The sequence below is a fragment of the Schistocerca nitens genome, chromosome 1 (assembly GCF_023898315.1).
Source record: "Schistocerca nitens isolate TAMUIC-IGC-003100 chromosome 1, iqSchNite1.1, whole genome shotgun sequence".
Lineage (NCBI taxonomy): Eukaryota > Metazoa > Arthropoda > Insecta > Orthoptera > Acrididae > Schistocerca > Schistocerca nitens.
In genome coordinates this window covers 682,523,074-682,546,285 of record NC_064614.1, presented here as the reverse complement: position 1 = coordinate 682,546,285, position 23,212 = coordinate 682,523,074, and the positions used below count along the sequence as shown (strand labels likewise).

General features: G+C 39.0%; 1 protein-coding gene across 6 annotated transcripts in view; it reads left to right on the top strand.

The window, feature by feature from the left end:
• Positions 1-23,212, top strand: part of LOC126259293 (broad-complex core protein isoforms 1/2/3/4/5-like) — a 344,638-nt gene that overhangs the window by 149,308 nt on the left and 172,118 nt on the right. For all 6 annotated transcript variants that reach the window (XM_049955966.1, XM_049955958.1, XM_049955975.1 and 3 more), the window contains one exon: positions 3,474-3,545. In XM_049955966.1, the coding sequence (XP_049811923.1) occupies positions 3,474-3,545 (72 nt within the window). The remainder of the gene's footprint in view (positions 1-3,473; positions 3,546-23,212) is intronic.

Below are 23,212 nucleotides of genomic sequence, written 5' to 3'. Positions count from 1 at the left end.
TGGCTTAAACTTCATACTTGCTAATAACAATTAGGTGAAATGTTACAGGCTTGAGTTACAATGATCATTTTGGCTACAACACTTGTTAATGTTATAAAATATGCAGATAGATATACATTTGTACCAGTAGTTGATGTACATACAGTTTTAAGCTGACAAGGGGTACAAGCTGTTGATGTGATGAATTATCTGTGAATGAGGTCAATCTCTTGTACTCTTGGCGGCTGTCAATATTTATGGTAAATATTAGGATGTGTGCACATGTGTGTGTGTGTGTGTGTGTGTGTGTGTGTGTGTGTGTGTGTGTTTTTAAGAGTGTAGGCAGTTGCTGAAAACAGAGATGATACTATTGGAAATATTGTTATTTTTGTAATTTAAGATGGATTCTGGTTGTTTCATTTGGTGTTTGTATATTTTGAGTGTTTCAAGGATGTCTAGTTTTCTGCCTTTTGGTTGGATGTGTAGGATGCTAATACTTGTGTTGTTAACATGGTGTTTTGTTTCGTGTAGGTGGGTAGCTATTGCTGATGTGTGGTATTTTTTTGTTTTTTAGTGCTGCCATGTGTTCCTTGAACCTAATCTCAAATGATCTGCCTGTCTGGCCTATGTAGAAGCAGTCACAGTCCAAACATTCAATTTTGTACACACCTGTGTGATGAAGTGGGTTTCGTGTGCCGATGTTGTGGGGTAACTTCTGTCCAATCTTGTTGTCTGTTGTAAAGGATATGCTTATGCCTTTCCGTTTGAAGACATTGGCAATCTGGTATGAAATGTTACCCAGAAAGGGGATTGTATGGAAGGTGTTATTTTCTTTTTGTTTTTTGTGTTGTGATTGCTTTGCCATTATTGAGTGTTTTAGAGTGTCTACTATTTTAAATTTAACAATAAAATCTACAAACAAATAGATGGCCTGGCAATGGGCTCAAATGTTTCCGGATTGTTAGCAGAAATATTTATAAGTAACCTAGAAGACAAAATCTTGTATTCCAATCACCACCTCCTCAAAAATATCATCTACTACTACAAATATGTAGATGATACCATAATTTTAATCAAAGGCACTAAAGATGACATCAGTGAGTTGAATCAGTTTTTCAACAACTCCCATGAAAGCATAAAATTCACAGTTGAACACCAAAAAGATAACAGTATAAATTTCCTAGACCTTACCATTACAATAAAGAATAACAGACATCAGTTTGAAATTTATCGGAAGCCTACCACAACACAAACCAGAATCCACAACTCCTCTTGCCACCCTGCAGCACCCAAAATGGCAGCATACCAGTACATGATTAATAGAGCTATCCAACTACCACTCTCAGAAGATAAATGTGATCAAGAAATTGAAATAATAAAACAAACAGCTATTGAAAATGGCTATAACAGCTCCATAGTAGACACTCTAAAACACTCAATAAGGGCAAAGCAATCACAACACAAAAAACAAAAAGAAAATAACACCTTCCATACAATCCCCTTTCTGGGTAACATTTCATACCAGATTGCCAATGTCTTCAAACGGAAAGGCATAAGCATATCCTTTACAACAGACAACAAGATTGGACAGAAGTTACCCCACAACATCGGCACACGAAACCCACTTCATCACACAGGTGTGTACAAAATTGAATGTTTTTACTGTGACTGCTTCTACATAGGCCAGACAGGCAGATCATTTGAGATTAGGTTCAAGGAACACATGGCAGCACTAAAAAACAAAAAATACCACACATCAGCAATAGCTACCCACCTACATGAAACAAAACACCATGTTAACAACACAAGTATTAGCATCCTACACATCCAACCAAAAGGCAGAAAACTAGACATCCTTGAAACACTCAAAATATACAAACACCAAATGAAACAACCAGAATCCATCTTAAATTACAAAAATGACAATATTTACAAGGACAATATTTAAGATGACATCAGTGAGTTGAATCAGTATAAATTTCCTAGACCTTACCATTACAATAAAGAATAACAGACATGCCATGCGCTCTTCAACTACTATGTTCTTAATTTTTATATGTCTGACAAACCCTGTTCTCAGGGCTATGTTTTATTTGGATTAACTGAGTTATGTAAATGTTTGCAAAAACGACTAGGATACTTCACTCCATGTTAATGTAATACTGCCGTCTTCTGAAGAAGATAGATTTATATCTATTGAAACCTAGGTAAAGATTACTTTATCCTTTGCAACTGGTCGGCTGTTTTTTAATCTTTTGTCATGGAACCGTTGCTGTAGCGCAGCTATGTTTAAAATAATATTTACAATAGTATCATCTCTGTTTTCAGCAACTGCCTACACACACACACACACACACACACACACACACACACACACACATGTGCACACATCCTAATATTTACCATAAATATTGACTGCCACCAAGAGTACGAGAGATTGACCTCATTCACAGATAATTCATCTCATCAACGACTTGTACCCCTTGTCAGCTTAAAACTGTATGTACATCAACTACTGGCACAAATGTATATCTATCTGCATATTTTACAACATTAACCAGTGTATTACCCCAACCTTTAGGCAGCTAATATATGCAACATGTAATCTTAAGACTCCTTGCCATGTAAGTGTTTGCTCTCATATAATCACTCCTTCCTTTCTCTCTCTCTCACTATTTCTTCAAAGAGTGTCATCTATGTATGTTTTTACTGCTGTAGCCAAAATGATCATTGTAATTCAAGCCTGTAACATTTCACCTAATTGTTATTAGCAAGTCTGAAGTTTAAGCCATATTAACATTTCACCTGATTGCATAAACGAGTACGAATGTTTAGCTGTTTCAACCTTTCAAAATTGGATTTATATACCACCTGAAGTACACACACATATATTCGACACCTCAAAACAAACACCTCCAAATGGTTTAAACGATTATTCTGTAATAATGTTGTTACGATGTATATTCTTTGCACTTTGCGATTATGTCTTCTCTTCTGCTGTACGAAACTTGCACCCAGCTGATTCCAGATGCCATATTTGTTTACAAATGTGGCAGTATACATGTGAAGTGTTACGACAGAAAAAGGAACCTGTGACCACTGGAGGTACTCTGGTTTACTTATTAAAATTTACCATTAGATATCAGTTTAATTTTTTGTCAAAAGTTATCCAACACCATATTCTGAAATAGTGTCTTGTTTCTCCACTAGGCAGTGCCACAAGTTCCTCCAAAATCGTAACACAACATACACACATATGTAATACTAACTAATGTAAATCCACCCGATGATGGAGGTTTAAACCTTTGAAATGCATTGTGGAAAAAATAAAACAGTGACTGGTAACAGTAAACTTGTTGTTTCATTTAATCTTGTATTACCTATTTTTTGAAACATAGTTTTGTGGAAAAGCTTATGAAGAGTAAAGTTCTCAGATTCATAGTAAAAATACAGTGTGTTTCTGGCTCATAATTTAATTGATGCTCTTTTTCCAGATTCATCAAATTTATTCGCCTCACTAACTGGGATTTCACAAGATTCTGGCAGTTCTCAGGATGGTGCTCAAGGTAAGATACATCATTCTTTTATTTATTTTGGAGTATTCAAACACTGGTTAAAAGGTTTATTCTATCTGTACATTAATGACATTAATGTTGTGAGTGAATGAGGAATACTTTCCCCAATAAATTATTATCTCAAAAAAGGAAACCTTTACACTGTATAAAGAGGAATAAATTATAATTGCTCAGTGTAGCTTCTCTTTTTTAAGGTGTCAAAAATTTGTTGATCTGTATGTGAAATTTTATATTGGATGGAAAGTAAACTTTAATTGAACCAGTTTTTGAATACTTTGATAATGATAAATTTGAATTCTTTTGCTGATGGGTGCATGAGTAAGAAGTTGCAAGATTATTTGTTTAATTTAATCACTAAGAGGAATATCTCAGACTATGAAAGGGTTTTTCAGTATTACCTGGAGATCTTAAATATTTAATTTAGCAGTTAGATTTACTTGCTGTTTTGTGTTGGAGCATTGAGGTGCTTGAAATGGGGTGGTGGGATTTACTGAGAATTTAATGAGGTAATCAGATCTATAGTAGGCTGCTGCACTGAAGAGTAGGGTGTCAGATGTGTTTGTCAGACAGTAGTGGTTAAACAAAATGCAGATCACTCTTCATGAAACTAACTCTTTGAAACTGCCGGAGAGGTTATCGCATTAGTGTGTCTGCCCTTTCATACATTTCTGTGACTTGTTGATGTATGAAACTAAGTGCTTATTTTTTCCCCTGTTAACTGACATTAAGAAGGTATACATAATGTTCAGAATTTCATAAAATTTGTGTTAAATTACCTCTTTTCGACGGTAGTACATACAAAATAGGAAATTTTGCAGTTATGTAGCAGACATTACTAAATATATGATCTAGCCAAACTTCTCAGCATCAGTCATAGTTTAGTATCCAATTATTATTTTTACTGCACATTCATTGTATTTTTCAAACCATAAAATAATTTCCATGGGTTCAGTGTCAGAAGCCTCTAACTCACAAAGTGGAATTGTTATTTCTTAGGAAGATAATTTTGTCTTAGAAGAAGAATATAAATCATTCTTACCTTCTAATAAGAAATAAGAAGATATAAATTCTGTTAATAATGTTGTAAGATTTTGTAGCTAAAGGAGCCTTGTTTTCGATAAGAATGGGAGGGGAGTTATTTATGGGAGACAAGCCTAGAGAGTTAGTTCATAGTTAATTCAGAATTTCCAAGAGAAATTTGATTCGTCAATATAAGGCAGGAAGATAGAATGTCACTCTCTCTCTCTCTCTCTCTCTCTCTCTCTCTCTCTGTGTGTGTGTCTGTGTGTGTGTGTGTGTGTCTGTGTGTGTGAGAGAGAGAGAGAGAGAGATATGAGGGAGAGGGGAGTGGCAAATTTGGAATTTCAGAAACTAGTTTTATAGTAATTGTTATCTGTAGTTTAATCAGTAGCTCATTCTGTTCAGATGTCAAGTTTTCTCCTTTGTACACATTTGCTCTGTGTCTTCATAGAATTTTGTTGTGACTTATTCTTTTTAAGATTTTATTTATTAGAAATTATCATCTTACATTTACTTCATTTTCTACAGATGCATATGCTGTGAAATTTGTGTCCTACATCTCTGAAACTATAGCTCTGGCTATGTAGTCAGTGTGTTCTTGATTACAACCTGCTGTAACAGTTTTGGATACTTATAATTTTGTCTGATTTGGTTCAGTGTAGATTAAATCACCAAATACTACTTCGATTTCTCATGGTGTATTATGAAACTGGGGAACTGCTTGACCATTTTTTTTGGATACATATTATTTTTCACACTTCTTTTGTTTCATATTTTTTTCCTCATAAATTTTCATCTTTCATTTGAAATTGCTTACCTCATTGATTATGAAAGGGCTGTAAGTTAGCTTGTGTGTGTGTGTGTTTTGCACACTTCGCTGTTAGCATTCAGGTAGGTCATTAATGCAAGAAGTACAGAAAGCCGTTATAAATTATGTTCAAGAAAAAAATTTTATATTTTAGCCTGCGTAATGAGTATCTTTTTTCCTATAGCTAACTTATCACAAATTCTAATAGGAGTTTCTACATTCATTAGATTCATACCTTTTTTCTCCTAGGCTTTATTATTAGTACTGTACATTCATTACTGGGACATAATCCTAAATAGAGTAATGAAACAAAGACTGGACTTCTTTACCCAAGAAACATATTTTGACATTGAATACTTCTATAGTTCACATAGTGCAAATCAAATGTTGCTGAGTATAGTGAAATTTACTACTTACTGTATCAACTGAGCTACTCATGGAGTTTCCATATTTTCTACCATGTGTAGTTACTCTTCATTTGCAATACCACAGTAGAATTTCTGGTAGTTTGTAATTGACCCACATAAGATATTTTCTTAAAAGTTTTTCTGTTATTAAAATCTTTCCAGTTAAGAACTGAATATAATGACCAACATTTTGTTTTGTGATGAAACAACATTTATTCATTTAGTGACATATTTTCACTGTAGGGATTCGTACTTCAGCTCTCTCCTTAGCAGAGCCTTATGAAGAATATTTTAAGTGTGCTTGTGTGTTGGCGCTCTTTACCTGATTGATTAATCTTGTTTAGCTTTAACCATTTGTAACAGACGTATGAGGGTAATATTTAGAAGATTCATATTGTATTAAAAGAAAAGTTATATGCTTAATTTTGAGTGCATATCTAAAGTGTATATTTTTTCTAAAATTTTACGCTATGTGTGGTACATGTGGGACAAGCAGAGAAAAGATTGTGAATTACACATGTGATGCTAAAATGGAAGCAAATCATGCAACTAATGAATATACTGAACAGACTTTGAGGATAAAGTTGTATTTCTGCAGATTATTTTGTAGAATTTTAAAAACTCTTCACTGCCAGGCACTTGATACCTTATTCAAACTGTTGATCAGTTTTTCATATTGTATCCATTATTTGAAATCATATCGCATGACTGAAAACTAGTTATGGAAACTGTCAAAATTTATTCCAAATTACTGTAATTGATATCAATGTTATGAGTAATTAATACAGCAGGGGCTGTTGATCTCTCATTCATGTCCCTACAGTAATATTTACAGAGGTACAATTACAAGTATTAATTCATTTCTGGCATTTGGATGGATAAATTCCAGTTTGTGTTACATTTTACAGCTAAATTTTTGTTTACAGTAAGTGATTTACAAATAGGCAACAATCTAGGATACTAAAAAAATTAAACAAAACAAATAAGTTCACAAGCTGTGATCAGGTTTTCTTTAACTTGACCTTATCACATTGCATACTTACTCCGTGCAGTCACATAAATTTATGCAGTTAATGAACACAGACCTCCAGCTAACTTGATCTTTTAATTAAGAATGTACTGAATGCAATGATTGTTTACATTCAGGTGATCACCAGAAACCTGAGTACTGAATGCAATGATAGTTGATGCTAACAAGTTTGGGTGAACATAGATAATAGTGACATAATACTGTTTACTAATGTGGAACTGTCATAATAAAAAGTAGCTCACTCCTTATGTGCACCATCCATAATCACTACTAAATACCTAAACATGTGGTTGTATTTTTACTTTTAATTTGAGCAACATTTACGAAGCTATGGTAATCAACTAACATAGGTTCAGCCAGTGCCTAACAGAATTCCCTGAGCCTTTTGGGAATTTTGGAACAAAATAAGCAGTTCCATCATAATTGTGTTGTACATGTTCTTTTAGAGATTTATTGTCTTATTACAAAATGAAGATACTTATTGGTCAATTTGCAGAGAGAGGAAATTCCTCCTTGCACACCTAAAAGAATCTGCTTTGCTAGTTATGGTGTGTGTTACATCATTTGATACAAAGTTGTGGAACTATAATCGAATGAATTGCATCAAAAAGACACAGAGCAGTAAATGTTTGTTTACTTACATGTCTGAATGAAGTGACATTGTTGACAATCTACGGCTACCTTGAAATTTATTTGCTAACTGTGAATTCTTTGATATAAGCTGTATTAGGACTAGATATACTACTCATTTGAAAATTTTTGCCAGACTGGGACTTGAATAAATTTTGAAATATTTTGTACAGCTGTGGATCATGAACAGTGTCTGCTCATTCAGATATGCAAGTAAACGTTACAAGCTATGTGGGCATACAGCCTCATTCTCCCTGTTGCCAGAATCCAAGTAGCGTTGTGAACATTTGGTTATGAAAATAGTGAAACATGATACAAGGATGTAGACAGAGTACCATATGAAAGTTTGGGTCAATCAGGGGAACTCGTACGAATAGCTGAAGTGAAACATGATATAAGGATGTAGACAGAGCGGCACATTAAAGTTTTGGTCAATCAGGGGAACTCACATGGATAGCTGAAGTGGTTAAGGTGACAGCTAACAAATCAGGATTCAAATTCTGTGCCGGCACAAATTTTCATATATCACTAATGGGTAGTATAGTCATACCTAATATAAATGATGTCAAAGAATTCACAGTCAGCAAATAAATTTTGAAGTATTTATGTAGTGATAGTTTAAAAACATGTTAAAATACATTCAGACAGTTACCAGCTCTTCTGTATACTCTCAATATATGAGCGGTCTTTCAAATAAAGTTATTCCAATGGCTACATTGAGTAGCATCTGTGGAATATGTATTACCACAGTTACTGCAGTTAGTAGTGCCTTCGGAATACGTATTGGAGCCTGATAACCATAGCGGTAGTCTTTCATATACTCTGGTGTGCAAAACTTAATGGTGGAGATAACTTTTGCATGATGTGTCACTGCCAAGCAACACAGATTGATGAAACTGAGACCAAACATAGGAAGAACCACTATGCTGTATTACAGAAGGTAATTGAAATAAATACACAAGAAAACAAACAGGAATGACATGTTTATTTAAAGATAATAATTGCACTAACGTCTCCCTGATTTATGATGGTCCCCTGGACGTTACAAAAGGTGGTACATGGATCTTAATAGAGTGTGTTATCATTATGGGCTGCAACGCATGCTCTGTAGCATGCTCCCGTGCTGGCCACGAGGTTAGTTAGGAGATCTCGTGATAGAGTGTTTCATTCCTTCACCAGCATAGTTGATGACTGCCAAACGGTCCTTGGTGCGCATGGATATGCTGATATGTTTCCCCAAAGCATCCCAAATGTGTTTGATGGGCTTTAAGCCAGGGGAACAGATAGGCCAGTTCATTCACTGAATATCCTAATGTTCGAAGAGCTCTTCCGCCTGTGCCGTCTGATGCGGTTGCACATTGTCAGCCTTAAAAATAAAATAAAGGCTGAATGCATCCTGAAAAGACACACATGGAGGGGAGTACAGTGTCACAATAACATTCACCAGGAAGTGTACCATGTTCAAAGATTTTGAGGTTAGTACACCCATGCTACATTATGCCTCCCCACATGATAACATGCGGACCACCAAAATGGTCAGGTTTGCCGATGTTCCTAGGTGCATTACGTGTTTTCACCTCACACCATATGAGGGTACATCCTGAATCACTATTCAGACTGAATCTGCTCTCATCTGAGAAGATCACGTGACCCACTCCTCATTGGTCCATTCCCTCTGTCCTTGGCACCATCACAAATAGTGCCCCCAATGTGCGGGTGTAAATGGAACATAGTGTACTGATTGTCAGGCAAGGAAACCACTTCCATGGAGTTGAGTCACTGAACTATTGTGCAGCATGAGATTGAGTGTCTTGAAGTCCTGTTAAATTTCATTACAAATGCAGCTTCCTGGCAGATGTAAACTATCTGCCAGATCAAGACTCGAACTCAGGATCTTTGCATTTCGTGGGTACATGCTCTACTACTGAGGTACCCAAGCACAACTCATGATCCATCCTCACAGCTTTACTTCCACCGGTATCTCATCTCCTGATTTCCAAACTTCACTGAAGAAGGTAGGAAATGAAGTACTGGCAGCAGTAAAGCTGTGAGGATGGCTTGTAAGTTATGCTTGGATAGTTCAGTTGGTAGAGCACTTGCCTGCAAACAGCAAAGGTCCTGAACTCAAATCTCAGTCCAGTACACAGTTTTAATCTGCCAGCAAGTTTCATATTAGCACATACTCTGCAGCAGAATGAATATTTCATTGTGGTGTCAAGTGCACCCACTGTTTGACATGCATCCCTTCTTGCCTGATGCATCTGCTGCTGTAGTTAGCTGTGACTGACCACTCCCTGTCCTTTGGGCAGCAGTGCCTATGGTTCAGAATGCTCCCCTGCACCTGAAAGAATGATGTGAGCAGTTCCAAACTCCTGGGCTACACTCGTCATAATTCGAACTTCTTCCACTTTCGATGATTCTTCTCCATGTGAAGTCCTCCAAAATATTAGGAGAACGATAGATTGCTACTCACCATAAAGATGACCCATTGAGTTGCAGACAGGCACAACAAAAAGACTGTTACAAGCAAGCACACTTCACATACACAAGACCACTACAACCGGCAGGTCCAACTGGAATGAGACTGTCATGGAGTGGGGCAAGGAAGGGAGACAGAGAGCAGGGTATGGGTGGAGGGAGAAAAGAGCACTGTCCAGCGGTACATGTGGGGACTAGAGGCTGTGATGCGCAGCATTGGGAGGTGGCATGTTTGTGTGGGGAGGGGCAGGGAATGGGGAGCAGAAAAGGAGAGAAGCAGAAAAGGGAGAGGTGCTGAGAAGGCGAAAGAACAGGTGCATACATTGACAGAGGGTGGCACCCAAAGAGGGTGAGAAAATGTGAAAAGGAAGGTGGTGATAGGACGAGGGGGCAGAAACTGCTGGATGGTGATTATGGGGACAATAGATTACCTTAGGTTAAGACCAGGACAGTTTCAGGAGTGGAGAATGTGTTGTAAGGGTAACTCCCATCTGCACTGTTCAGAAAAGGTGATGATGGAGGGAATGATCCAGATGGCCCGTGTTGTGAAGCAAGCATTTTGTTCAGCTACATGTTGTGCTACAGGGTAATCTACTTGCTCTTGGCCACAGTTTGGCAGTGGCCATTCTTTCTGGTAGACTGCTGGTTGGTAGTCATACCAAAACAAAAATGCTGTGCAGTGGTTGCAGCAGAGCTGGTATACAACGTGGCTGCTTTTACAGGTGGCTTGGCCTTTGATGGTGTAAGATGAGCCTGTGACAGGAATGTAATAGGAAGTATTGGGTGGATGGATTGGGCAGGTCTCGCACCTGATTCTTCGGTAGGAATATGATCCCTGTGGCAAGCAGTTGGGATTGAGAGTGGCATAGGGATGGACTAGGATGTTGTGGAAGTTGGATGGGCAACTGAACACCACTTTAGGAGGAGTGGGAAGGAGCTTGGGTTGGATGGCCCTCATTTCAGGGCATGACGTTAGATAATCAAAGTGCTGATGAAGTATGTGGTTCAGTTGTTCCAGTCTGAGATGGTATTGGGTGATGAAAGGGGCTCTCTTTTGTAGCTGGCCCTTGGGGATGGTGGGAGGACTATGTGTGCATGGGGGAAATGGTATGGGAAATCTGTGTGTGGACTAGGTCCATATGATACTGCATGTCTGTGGAGGCCTTGGTGAGAACCAGTTTGCTGAAGCTCGTACCAATGCCTTCACAGACAGGCACTATCCCCCAGACCTAATCTGCAAACAGATTTCGAGTGCCATTTCCGCACGCACCCAATCCTCCCCCAACGTTAAAGAGCCAGCTACAAAAGAGTGCTGCCTTCATCGCCTAATACCACACCGGATTGGAAAATGGAACTACATACTTTATCAGGGCTTTGATTATGTTATATCATGCCCTGAAATAAGGGATGTCCTACCCAAGACACCCCTCCTAAAGTGGTGTTCCATCGCCCATCCAACCTCCACATCATGCTAGTGCATCCCTATGCCACTCCCAAATCTCCTTGCCCCTTGCCCATCGAAGGCCAGGCCACCTGTAAAAGCGGCTATGTTGTATACCAGCTGCACTGTAACCGTAGCACAGCTTTTTGTATTGGTATGACTACCAAACAGTTCTCCACTAGGATAAACAGCCACCGCCAAACTGTGGCCAAGAACAGAGTAGACCACTCTGGCACAACCTGAAGCTGAACATAATATGCTGGATATCAATGGCTGCTTCACAAAACAGGCCATCTGAACCCTTCCCTCCACCACCAGCTTTACTGAACTGTGCAGATAGGCATTTTTCTAACAACACAACCTCCGCTCCTGAAACTTTCCCATCCTCAATCTACAGTAACATACTGTGCTCTTACTCTCCACCAAACAGCTTCCGCCCCCTCATCCTGTCAGCTCCTCACTTTTCACATTTTCTCACCATCTTTGTGTGCCAACTTTTGTCAATGTACCCACTCATCCTTTCTCCTTCTCCATTCCTCTCCTTTTCTGTTCACATTTTTTTCATCCACACTCCACCTCCCAGTATTGTGTGTAGCAGTCCCTATTCCTTGCATGCCTCCCCTAGATAGTGATCTTTTATCCCCCCACTCATACCTTGCTATCCCTCCTTCCCCTTTCCTGCTCCACTCCAAATTGCTATTCACATAACAGTCGCATTCCAATCGGAGCTGCCAGTGGGAACTGACATATGTGCATGGATGTGCTTGATTGTGTAAATGTGTGTGTGTTTTTCTTTGCTGGAGGAGGCTTTGGCTGAAAGCTACTCACTGATTGGCCAGAAAATTATATCCACCTACCTAATAGCTGGTATGTCCACCTTTGGCATGGATAACAGCAGCAACATGGTGTGACGTGGAAGCAATGAGGCCTTCTTAGGTCGCTCGAGGAAATTGGCACCACATCTGCACATGCAAATCACCTGATTCCTGTAAATACCAGGGAGGGGGTTATGAGCTCTGATGCCACATTCAGTCACATTCCATTTGTGTTCGATCAGGTTCATATGTGGTGAGTTGGGAGCCAGAAAATCAATTGGAACTCACCACTCTGTTCCTCAAACCACTCTGTGCCACTTCTGGTCTTGTGATACGGCATATTATCTTGTTGAAAAATGTCACTGCCGTCAGGAAACATGGTTGTTATGAAGATGTGTACGTTGTCTACAACTAGTATATGATACTCATCGGTTGTCATAGTGTCATGCACGAGCCACACTGGACTCATGGATGACCTTATGAATGTTCCCCAGAGTAAATGGACCCGTCACCAGCTCGTCTCTGTACCACAGTACAGGTCTCAAGGAGCTGTTGCCCTGGAAGATGGTGGATTTTTGTTCTTCCATCCATGTATGATGAAGGAGGTATGGGTATTCGTGAGATCATGTAATGCTCTGCCACTGCCCATTTCAGGTCTAGTTGCCAATGTCGTACTGTTAACATTGGCACATGCATGTGTCATCGACTGTGGAGGCCCATCTTTAGGAGTGTTTGGTGCCCTGTGTTCAGGCATATTGTACTCTGATGCTAGACCCTTCATAGTTCGCTGCCTGTCCTGTTTTACAAGCCTGCCCAGCCTACAATGTTCGACATATGTAATGAGGGCTGGCTGCCCAACCCCACAACATCTGGATGTGGTTTCACCTTGGTTTCCCCATCAAGTCATGCAGTTTCTGAAATGCTCTTGCCAAGCCTCTGAGCCATCACAATCTGCCCCTGGTCAAACACAGATAGATTGCTCCCCTTCCCCATTCTAAACATGGACTGCACGCTCACTGATAGTACATGCACCGTGCAAGTGTCTGACTAGCAGTCGTTCCTCACCAGGTGACACTGCTATCGTCTGGACAATTTGTATTGGTAGTAGGTTGGTGGTCATAATGTTCTGGCTGTTCAATGTATGTGTAATAGTCTTTTCGTAGTGCCTGTCTACAACTCAACAGGTCACCTTTATGGTGAATAGCAATCTATCCATCTCCTATTATTGTTTGAAGCTATCCAAACGTTGTATCTGGGCCATTAGTAATGAAGACTACCACCACAGTGCATCATATCTGCTTACTGATTGACGCACACTGTCTTTTTCCCATTCCTTCAAGACCAGCCCCATTTAGTGCTTTAGTTCTCACACCATGGGAGTCAAACTTTTCTTTACACAACTGGGAGACTTATGGCAACATGATCCTCCACTTTCATTCATTCCCGCAGTGTAGTTAATAAATTTTGTTACTGTATCTGTATCATCCTTAAGTTTTGCAGAGCAGTGTGTAAAGATTTAAGATGCTGTACTGCAAAATGTGAAAATTGTGGTAGTCTCAAGAATACCCACTTAGATGTTGGATATTGAGCTTGTGGAACTGGTGCTTCTTGCTTCTGGAACTACTGATGTAAAGTGGACTTTTGAAGTAGTGGAATGAGTCAAATGCAGTCAGTCAGTTCTGCCACATATTCATATTTCCTTACCGCAGTTGTTGTATTTAATTTTATTCATGTCTGCTTGTACTTATTTGGAATTTCATATCAGTAGCAAAATGAACATGTTTCCAGGTGTCTATACTGTGGTTAATTGAAGCTTTCTATCATAAGACTCTGGTCAGCCTATTTTTACTTCCCCATCCCGGAGGCTGAAAGCCTTGTGTTAACTTGGCGTTTTGATAACTTGTCTCTGTGTATCAGTTTCACACATAACATAATTCTGTTTCTTACAAAGTGCTCAAAATCTCACATTTATGCATCTTCTTCCAGATATCTTTTTAGTTTCATTTATTGCATGTAGTTGATTTAATAATGGTATTGACTAACTCAGCAATAGCTTTGTGAAAGAAGCATTGTTTCCTTGAACATTCTGTAGTAAATAATCCCTATTATAACAAATCTAGATATAGGTAGGTATAAAACATTAGATGGACGTTTCAAGAATATTTGTTGGCTATCCCCATTTGGTGTGCCAGGTTCAGGCGTAGAATGCATGTGAAAGCAGAATGAATATTGTTAATAGCATTGCATGCTCTTGTGTCTCTGTTGGTACCAAATTAAATGCTTACCTGATTATTTTCATCTCATCTACCTGATGGTACATTGTTGAATAAGTGTATAGTTTTTGCAAACAGTTGATTCACACAATCGTAATTTAAACAATACAGCAGTACTTGTTAACAGTGCAGGTATTTTGTCAATTTAGAACAAAGCTTAAAAGAATTTTTTTATCATGAATTTGAATTAGTATGTTCAGTAGAATAATGCTTCTGTGTGTGGTGTTTTTTTAAAAAGAAGGCTTTATCTCATATTGTTACTGCTGAAGGTAAGTTCTTCAGAAATTGAAAGAAGAAATACGGACAGGAAAAAAAATGGTAAGATGATAGGATATTTGAATTTAAAAAATTGTACAAGAAACAGAAAACAAAAGAGAACATTGCCAGAAAATGTGATTAGAAATTGGATTAGTTCCTTTAGTAGCCAAGACAATGAAGAATGGCAAAAAGGGAAGAACTGGGAATAAAGGTGTAAACAAAATGCACCAAAGTGATGCTTAATAGAAAGTTCTTGTGCATGGTATGGCCCTTCTGCGTTATTACACATTTGCCAGTGTGATTTCCATGTCTCATAAGCTTTCTGTAACTCCTCAGTCGGGATGCTCTTCAGGGAAGCTGTCAAAGTAGCTTGCATGTAGGATGCCTGCGACACCGTTGTGACACTGATCCAGGTCATGTAAGCCATGACAACAAAGGCAGTGTGAGCTGATGCGTTGTCTTGGTGCAGTTCCCACGAAGCGTAGAACTCCTTTTGGAGAGCGAGTGACCTTGTGATTCAGTCTGTGGAGCACTTCCTTGTAAAATTGAGTGTTGGCAGTCTGGCCAAGAGCTATAAACTCAAGGTGTTCTCTATCCCCTTTGTCTCAATAAAACAATGAGCATGGACTTCATCCTGGACTTGCTCATGCGAGCCTCCTTGTGGTGCGACGATGACATTGTGTGCCATTCTACACTCTGCCTCTTTGACTCTGGACTGTACTAAAAGATCCATTACTCATGCCCAATGATAATGTTGTCCAGTAAATTTGGATCATCTTCACAGACTTGCTTGAATTCTTCACACGCTTCAGTGTTGCTTTTGCGACTCAATCAAAATTCTGAACACACATTTTATGGAGATCTTCCACAAGGCCAAGTCCTCCAATACAATCTTGTGAACAATTGTCTTTGGCAAGTCCATTGATTCCGACATCAAGCAAACACTCGTTTGCCAGTCTGAATTCAGTTAGGGGCACACAAAAGTCCCATGGTCACCCATTCATGATACTGAGGGGTGTCCTGCATAGGTCTCTTCAGCGACCTACTCCTGACCTTCACTAAATGCCATGTGCCATGTGTTCAGTTGTGATCTGGACAGTCAGCCATCTCTGAAGGCTTCATTAAGCATTCTAAGAGTTTCCAGTGGCATCTCGTTGAGCTTCACATATCACTGCCCTAAAGTTCTCTCCATCATAAGTTTGACGCAACTGCTACGTAGAGATTCAAAGAAGAAGCTGTCCTAACACTTCAAGAGTACGGATGCAATTGAGTAACCTACCTCTGAGAAGCTGAGGCCCTGTCAACCACTCTGCCTGCTCTGTGACAAATAGTCACATCACAAAAAATATGACTCGTTTCTTTCTGGACACGCCCTGTACTTCATGGAAATGTGTTTACCTATATATGATGATGTTGATGACAACCACCTCCGAGATACTAGTAGCAAGAAATAGGTAATAATCAGCTGCAGCTTCAAAACTGGATATTTTGTTTGAGTATGTTGAAAATGTGATACTGGACTAGAATGCATTGCACGCATTGGACTGCCTGCCATCTCAATGACTCAGTCAGGTTGAAGTTAAGCTTAAATGTCAGGTAGTTAGTGTTATTGTAGAAAACTATAATACTGTTCAGTTACCGCTTTGTACAACATTAAGAGAGAGCTAAGGGTAGTTAATGATGTTAGGAAGAGCTACTTTCTGCTTTCTGTGGATGGCTGAACTCGTGTAATTGGTCCAAACCTACCTCCCCCCCCCCCCCCTCCTCCAAGCTCTTTCTGGATCTTTTCCCTTCACTTTTAACTCTGTGCAGTTGCATAGGTTGGGGATGTGTTCATTGAAGCTCAGGTGTTAGGCAGTTAATGGAGCCCTTCAGGGAAATAGCAGACAGACAGAGAAAAATGCAAGTGTGCACTTCGTATGTTTGCTGAAAGATCTTGTCTTAGATGTGGTGTAGGATCTGCTAACAGGTGCAACAGAATACAAATTGTAGCTCACATCACCACAAATGGCACTTGCTGCTTAAGTTCTGAGGCTATCCTAGGTTCCCTTACTCAGATAACTGAATTGGTGAAGGCAGCTAGCAAACCATGCAAGGTGCAAGCCGAGCTCACTGTTTACAGCATAGTATGTAGAGTTGATAATGGCCCTCTGGTTTGCAACTGAATGGAAGGTCTAACACAGAGGCTCAGATGCAAATTTGTCAACCTCCACACTGAGCGAGGTGGCGCAGTGGCTAGCACACAGGACTCGCATTCGGGAGGACGACGGTTCAATCCCGTGTCCAGCTATCCTGATTTAGGTTTTCCGTGATTTCCCTAAAATTGCTCCAGGCAAATGCTGGGATGGTTCCCCATCCTTCCCTAATCCGATGAGACTGATGATCTCACTGTCTGGTCTCCTCCCCAATCAACTCAACCCCAACTCAACCTCTACTATTGAGTGGACAATTTTAGGGTCTGTCTCAGTAGATCAGATGCGCACTACATAAAGGAGGCTGCTACTCAGGTAGCAGAGTGCCTCCTGTGGTGTGCACGTGGTCTTCTTTTAAGTGCTATGATGAAATGCCTGCTGAAATCAAAGACACGTCAGCCATATGATAATGTGTTGTTAGTAAACTGCTAGAGCATCCTTCGTAATGTTCCAGAATTAGTCTCGCCTATTAAAGATAAGAATAATCACATAATATTACTAATGGAAAGTTGGCTGGAACGAGAAGTGAACAGCAGCAAAAAACTAAAGTTAGAATGGAACGTATATCACAAGGATAGGCTACATGCCATTGGTGGTGGCATATTTATTGCCATAAAGAACTCTATAGTTTCTACTGCTGTCACTACAGATTATGAATGTGAATTAGTCTAGGTAAACGTAAGCATCAAACATGGTTCAAATGGCTCTGAGCACTATGGGACTAACATCTGAGGTCATCAGTCCCCTAGAACTTAGAACTACTTAAACCTAACTAACCTAAGGACATCACACACATCCATGCCTGAGGCAGGATTTGAACCTGCGACCGTAGCGGTTGCGCGGTTCCAGACTGAAACATGGGTCAAACATTGGATCTTGATATCGACTACCTGCATCAGGAGCTGTAGTGACAGAATGCTTCTGAGAGAACTTGCAATATTGGGGGAAAAATTCCTGATCATGTTATTGTAACAGTGTGAGACATAAGTTGCCAGCTGTAGAATTGAAAAGTCGTGATCAAAACTAATGTCGGAGAGAGATTTGTGTGAGATTGTTCTGAATGTCTTGCCCAAAACTTACTTTGGGCAGATTTTTAGAGAGGACACAGTCTTAGATGTCACATCGACAAACAGACCTGAACCTTTTGAATCAGTAAACATAAAGGTGGGTATCAGTGGTCATAAGCCTGTGGTAGCATCAATGAGTGCTATAGTCTGATAAACTTACTTGCTGGTTGACACTTCACGCATTGGAGCTGGGTTCCTCCAATGAGGGCACTCAATGTTATGCCTGCACTGTTCACAATTGCCACATTGTCACAGTGAATGATCAGTTCCTTGTGCAGCTTTCTTTCTTGATGTGTTAGGATTCCAAATAGTGGGTATGCTCCTTCTATTTCGCATTTCATCACACATGATAACCACACCAAAAGCAATACACACAAAATGATGGTAATGAAATATGCAGTAACGGAACACTACTGGATCCTTTCGCACAAGATGCAATTTGATGTCATATGAACAATTATCATAATCACAGAAGTTGGTCTACATTAGATAAGGTATGTACGACATTACTTGTGGCCGAACTACATGAAGGTAGCAAAGCACAGTTGCTACTGGTCTTTAGAATCATAAACATAACGCTGCACTGCAGAGTGGTGGTGTAGCATGGTGGTTTAAGTTACATACCATATGCCTAGAAGATCATGGGTTTAAATCTCAATCAACTGCTTTAAATTTTTTTTATTTTTAAATATTTATCAAAATGACTGGTTATTATTTTTATTCGGATAATTGGTCCAGATGTTACTTTTTATTTGTAATCCTTTCCCTCATCGTTTTCATCGTTCTATTGACTTTGTTATTTGCTCTTATTTTTCTTCCTATCAGTCTTTTTTTCTTTTCTAATCTGCCTGTCTCGCCTGTAACTTGTAACGAAGTGCCAACTAAGACAGTTCATCAATTGATAATGCATCAGCTTGTATAGCCAGTGTGAGGATAGTTTCAAGTAACCAATGAAAATGAGCAATTACAGCTTGCTTTTAGTGCTAAAACTGAAAATTTTCTGTCTTGAGTTTGCCCGTAGAAGTTTGTTTTAATAGCTGTGAACAAAGGGAATGTGATTGATAGTCCCACTGCTCTTTTTCTTGGATATATTGCATGTCATGAGGTTGTGATTGGTTAGAACATAAGTTTAAATTCAGGGTTACAAAGTGCATCATCTGTCCCAGTTCAGCTGTCAACAGCGCATCTCGCATTCCAATCATGCATCATGGCGCTGCTGCCAACATTCCACCACATTACACATAGGTAACAGCACTTGTGAAGTGACCCATCCTGTTTGTGTATTGCCTATACCCGAGCAGCGACCGATATGGAAACACCATACTGGCAAGTGACAGGCGTCAGGGAAGAAGTAATTTTAATCATACTATAGTGTTACAAGAAAGGTTAAAGGTAGGAAAATAATGGTAGAATGCAAATTGCAGAGTATGTGAGTAGTGAACATCAAATATTTGGCCCTGAGAACAGAGATGTGGAGCAGAAGTTTATAAAATTATAAAGCATTGCCCAATATGCCTTAGGTCAGTATGTTCCTCAGGAAAATTTAAAGATTGGGAAAGACCTATTGTGGTTCAGTACTGTGAAATCAAAGAGAGCTTCATCACAGTTTTACTACTATAGAGTTCTTTATGGCAATAAATATGCCACCACCATTGGCACATAGCCTATCCATGGGATATATATTCAAATCTAACTAGCATTTTGCTGATGTTCACCTCTGGCTTCAGCCAACTTTCCACTCCTAATACTATAAGATTATTCTTACCTTTAATAAGCGAGACTAATTCTGGAACACTACCAAGGATGTTCAAGTCTTGCTGACAAACAAAAACTGAATAGAAAGAAAATAAATATTAAGAGAACAAGAAATGTTCAATGAATTTGAAAGTAGGATTTTGCTAACTGAAAATGCTAAGAAGTTTTGGCCTCCTGTCAAATCAATAAGCAGAATTAAATCATCTGTTCAGTCTCTCAGTGACGGTACGGGCTCCAAATCAAAAGAAGTACTGAGTCCAGTCTTCTGAAACTGTTTCACTACAGAAGGTCGTAAGACAGTTCCTCCTTTTAATCATTTCACCAACACTGAAATGTCAGTTTCTGAGCTTAGTGATTGTGTAATAGAAAAGCATCTACAATGGATGCACCTGTGGACTGGATGAGACATCTATGTTTGTGTAGAGTACTTGCTCCTCTTCTAGCAGTAGTTTATTGTTGGTACAGGAGCACCAAATGGTACCCACCAGTTGGAAAAAAAATGCGGATCATTCTTGTTTTCAAGAAGGGTCATAGGACAAACGCACACAATTCCAAGTCTATATTGTTGACTCCAGTCTGTTGTAGAATTATGGAATGTGTTTTGTGCTAATTTATGATGATATTTTTGGATTACAAAAATCTTTTCATTATAAATCAACATGGATTCTGTAAACAGAGATTTTGTAAAACTCAGTGCTCTATGTTCATCTGTGATGTCTAGGGGCCTGTACACATTGGCACCTATTCCTTGACTTCAGAAAGGCATTTAATATGGACACTTCCTGCCAGATTAAAACTGTGTGCCAGACAGGGACTCGAACCTAGGACCTTTGCCTTTAACACACAAGTGCTCTACTAACTGAGCTACCCAACCATGACTCATAAACCAACCCCACAACTTTACTTCTCCTAGTACCTACTTTGCAAACTTCACAGAAGTTCTCCTTTGAACTTCAGGGACTAGCTGTCCTGAAGAAATGATGTTGTGGAGACATGGCTAGCCACAGCCTGGGGAAGGTTTCCATACTGAGCCGTGCTTGGGTAGCTCAGTTGTTTAGTAGCAAATATTTCGCGTTTTAACTTTTTGGTATGTGCTAAAAATTAATAAATATTTATATTCTACAAAATTTTCCCCGTGCATAATATCCAAGTTTCATTTTCTGCATTTTAACTACTCTCAGATTTCATACTTTTTCCCGTATTTAGCTTAAACTATAATTTTATTGAAAGTCAATGCTGGTTTACCTGTTTATTAAGCAACTGAAATAAAACTATCATGAAAAACTCAGTCATTTTCTGAAGTATTCCATTTGCTTCATTCATGAATTAATGATTTGTACAAGAAAAATTGTTTGTTGGCTCTCTCTCTCTCTCTCTCTCTCTCTCTCTCTCTCTCTCCCCCCCCCCCCCTCCTCCCACTCCCTCTCCCTCCACCATCTTCCCCTTCCACCTCCCCACCTCCCCCACTCCTCATCTCCCTCCCTGTGTGTGTGTGTGTGTGTGTGTGTGTGTGTGTGTGTGTGTGTGTGTGTGTGTGTGTGTGAGACAGAGAGAGAGAGAGAGAGAGAGAGAGAGACAATGAGATCATTCCATTATTAATAAACTTGTAAAAGTCGCATATTTAGTTTCTGTCCTGGCATTGTTACAGACTGCATTTCTGAAAGTGTGTCAGTTTTGTTCCATTGATTTCATATTGTTAGAAACTGGACTAGTAATCTTTCTAAGTGCGCCAACGTGCAGCTAGAATCTTACTAGCAGTGTTTAAGTAAAAATAAATTCTTTTAAGAAAACTGTTGCAGGTAAGTTAAATGACATTTCTTTTTCTATATTAAACTAAAAGTGCATGTTATTAATCTTACTGAATGATATTTGTTCATGGTAATATTTATATCTTCCTGGGGATTTTTTGTGTTCCCATTTCCTGCATTCCACCAATTTTTCAGTTGTAGTATTTGTTCCCAAACAACTGTTTTAGGGAGTAAATTATGTAAACTATTTTCACCTTCTCACTTTTTGTATCAGTTTTATAAACTTTCATAACTGCATTGTTAATGAAACATTATGTACTTTAATGTATAGTAAAAATATGGATTAATTCTGTGTACACTTCATATCATGCTGATGTTTAAGGTTGAAACAAAATATGATGTCAGCCAGTGATCCAAGTAATGCTTTTCCTTCTGTATCGCTCCCTTTCTTTTGGCATTTACTTTCAAAAACATGTCACAAGAAGTGAGTGAGAATATGATCATACATCCTTATAGATATGTAAAAGTAGAATTAATATGCAACTCAGCATATCCTTTCATCTGTTCCTTGAAGTTGACATTTTTTGTAAAGCATATGATTCAGATATTCATATGATCAGCTAACGTGCAGGGTGTGTTGCGAGTCTAATAGGAAGTGTACAAATTGGAAATTTTTCAGTTTCCTGTCTTTGAAGTCTAAATGTCATTCCTGAAGAGAAAGCTTCTGTTGCATGTGTTATGACCAAAGAAGAAGATAAACTGGTTGTTTTTGAGCTGTAGACATTAGTGTGTGAATACTGCTTTCACATTTGCATGTAATGGTATGACCATTACTGCTGGATTACATTTTCTGTAGTTAAAAACGATTGAAGATTTGTGTACACCAGTACAGAAGTTACCAACACAAAATGAATGCCATAGCATAAACAGATATTGCTCGACCACATGATGTTTTCATAGAGAAAATATATTCACATTGTGCTGGCGTGAAGCTACGGCACAACTGTTACAATTTTTTAATTATGAAGGAGCGTCATTTTCTCATGAAATTGGACTGCATTTGAAAATCAATTGTTGCTGCTGGCAGAACGTGTAGCGGCTGGTGAAGTAATCCTGATGGACATATATTTCTCAAGGTATGTAACTGAAATATTTGTTAACCATTGGTTGTGAACTGAGATTACAACACGTTTGCCATGATAACTTCTGACTTTTCTTCTTTTTTTACAGGCAAAGGGATGAAAATATCAGCTGTAGTCTTTCGTGTGCTATTTGGAAAAGCTGATTTATTAGGTCATTGATCCTATGTTACAAACATAGTATCTCTAACAAAAATTCAATTTTTTTTTACTTTTTTATTTTTTAAATTGTGCTTATAGTATTGGATTTATAATTAGTAAATTTAACTTAGTTTGAGAATAGTGGATCTGCCTCTGTAGTTGAGTGGTCAGCACATCTGAATTTTGTGCGGAAAGTGTGGGTTCAATTCCTCATACTTTCAGGGTCTTTTTCATGGTGGCAGGTCTGAAACAGGCACAAGTCATCCTCCTGGTCCCAACTGAAGAGCTACTTGAATGAGAAGTAGGGACTCCGAGGTCTCAAAGTTGACAACAGTCGAGACAGCAGCATGCTGACCCCTTACCTCTCCACACCACATCCACATGGCAGAAGATGACACAGCGGTTTATTGACATTGTGTGCATGGTCTTCAGAACCTGATTGCAGAGTTTAGTTTT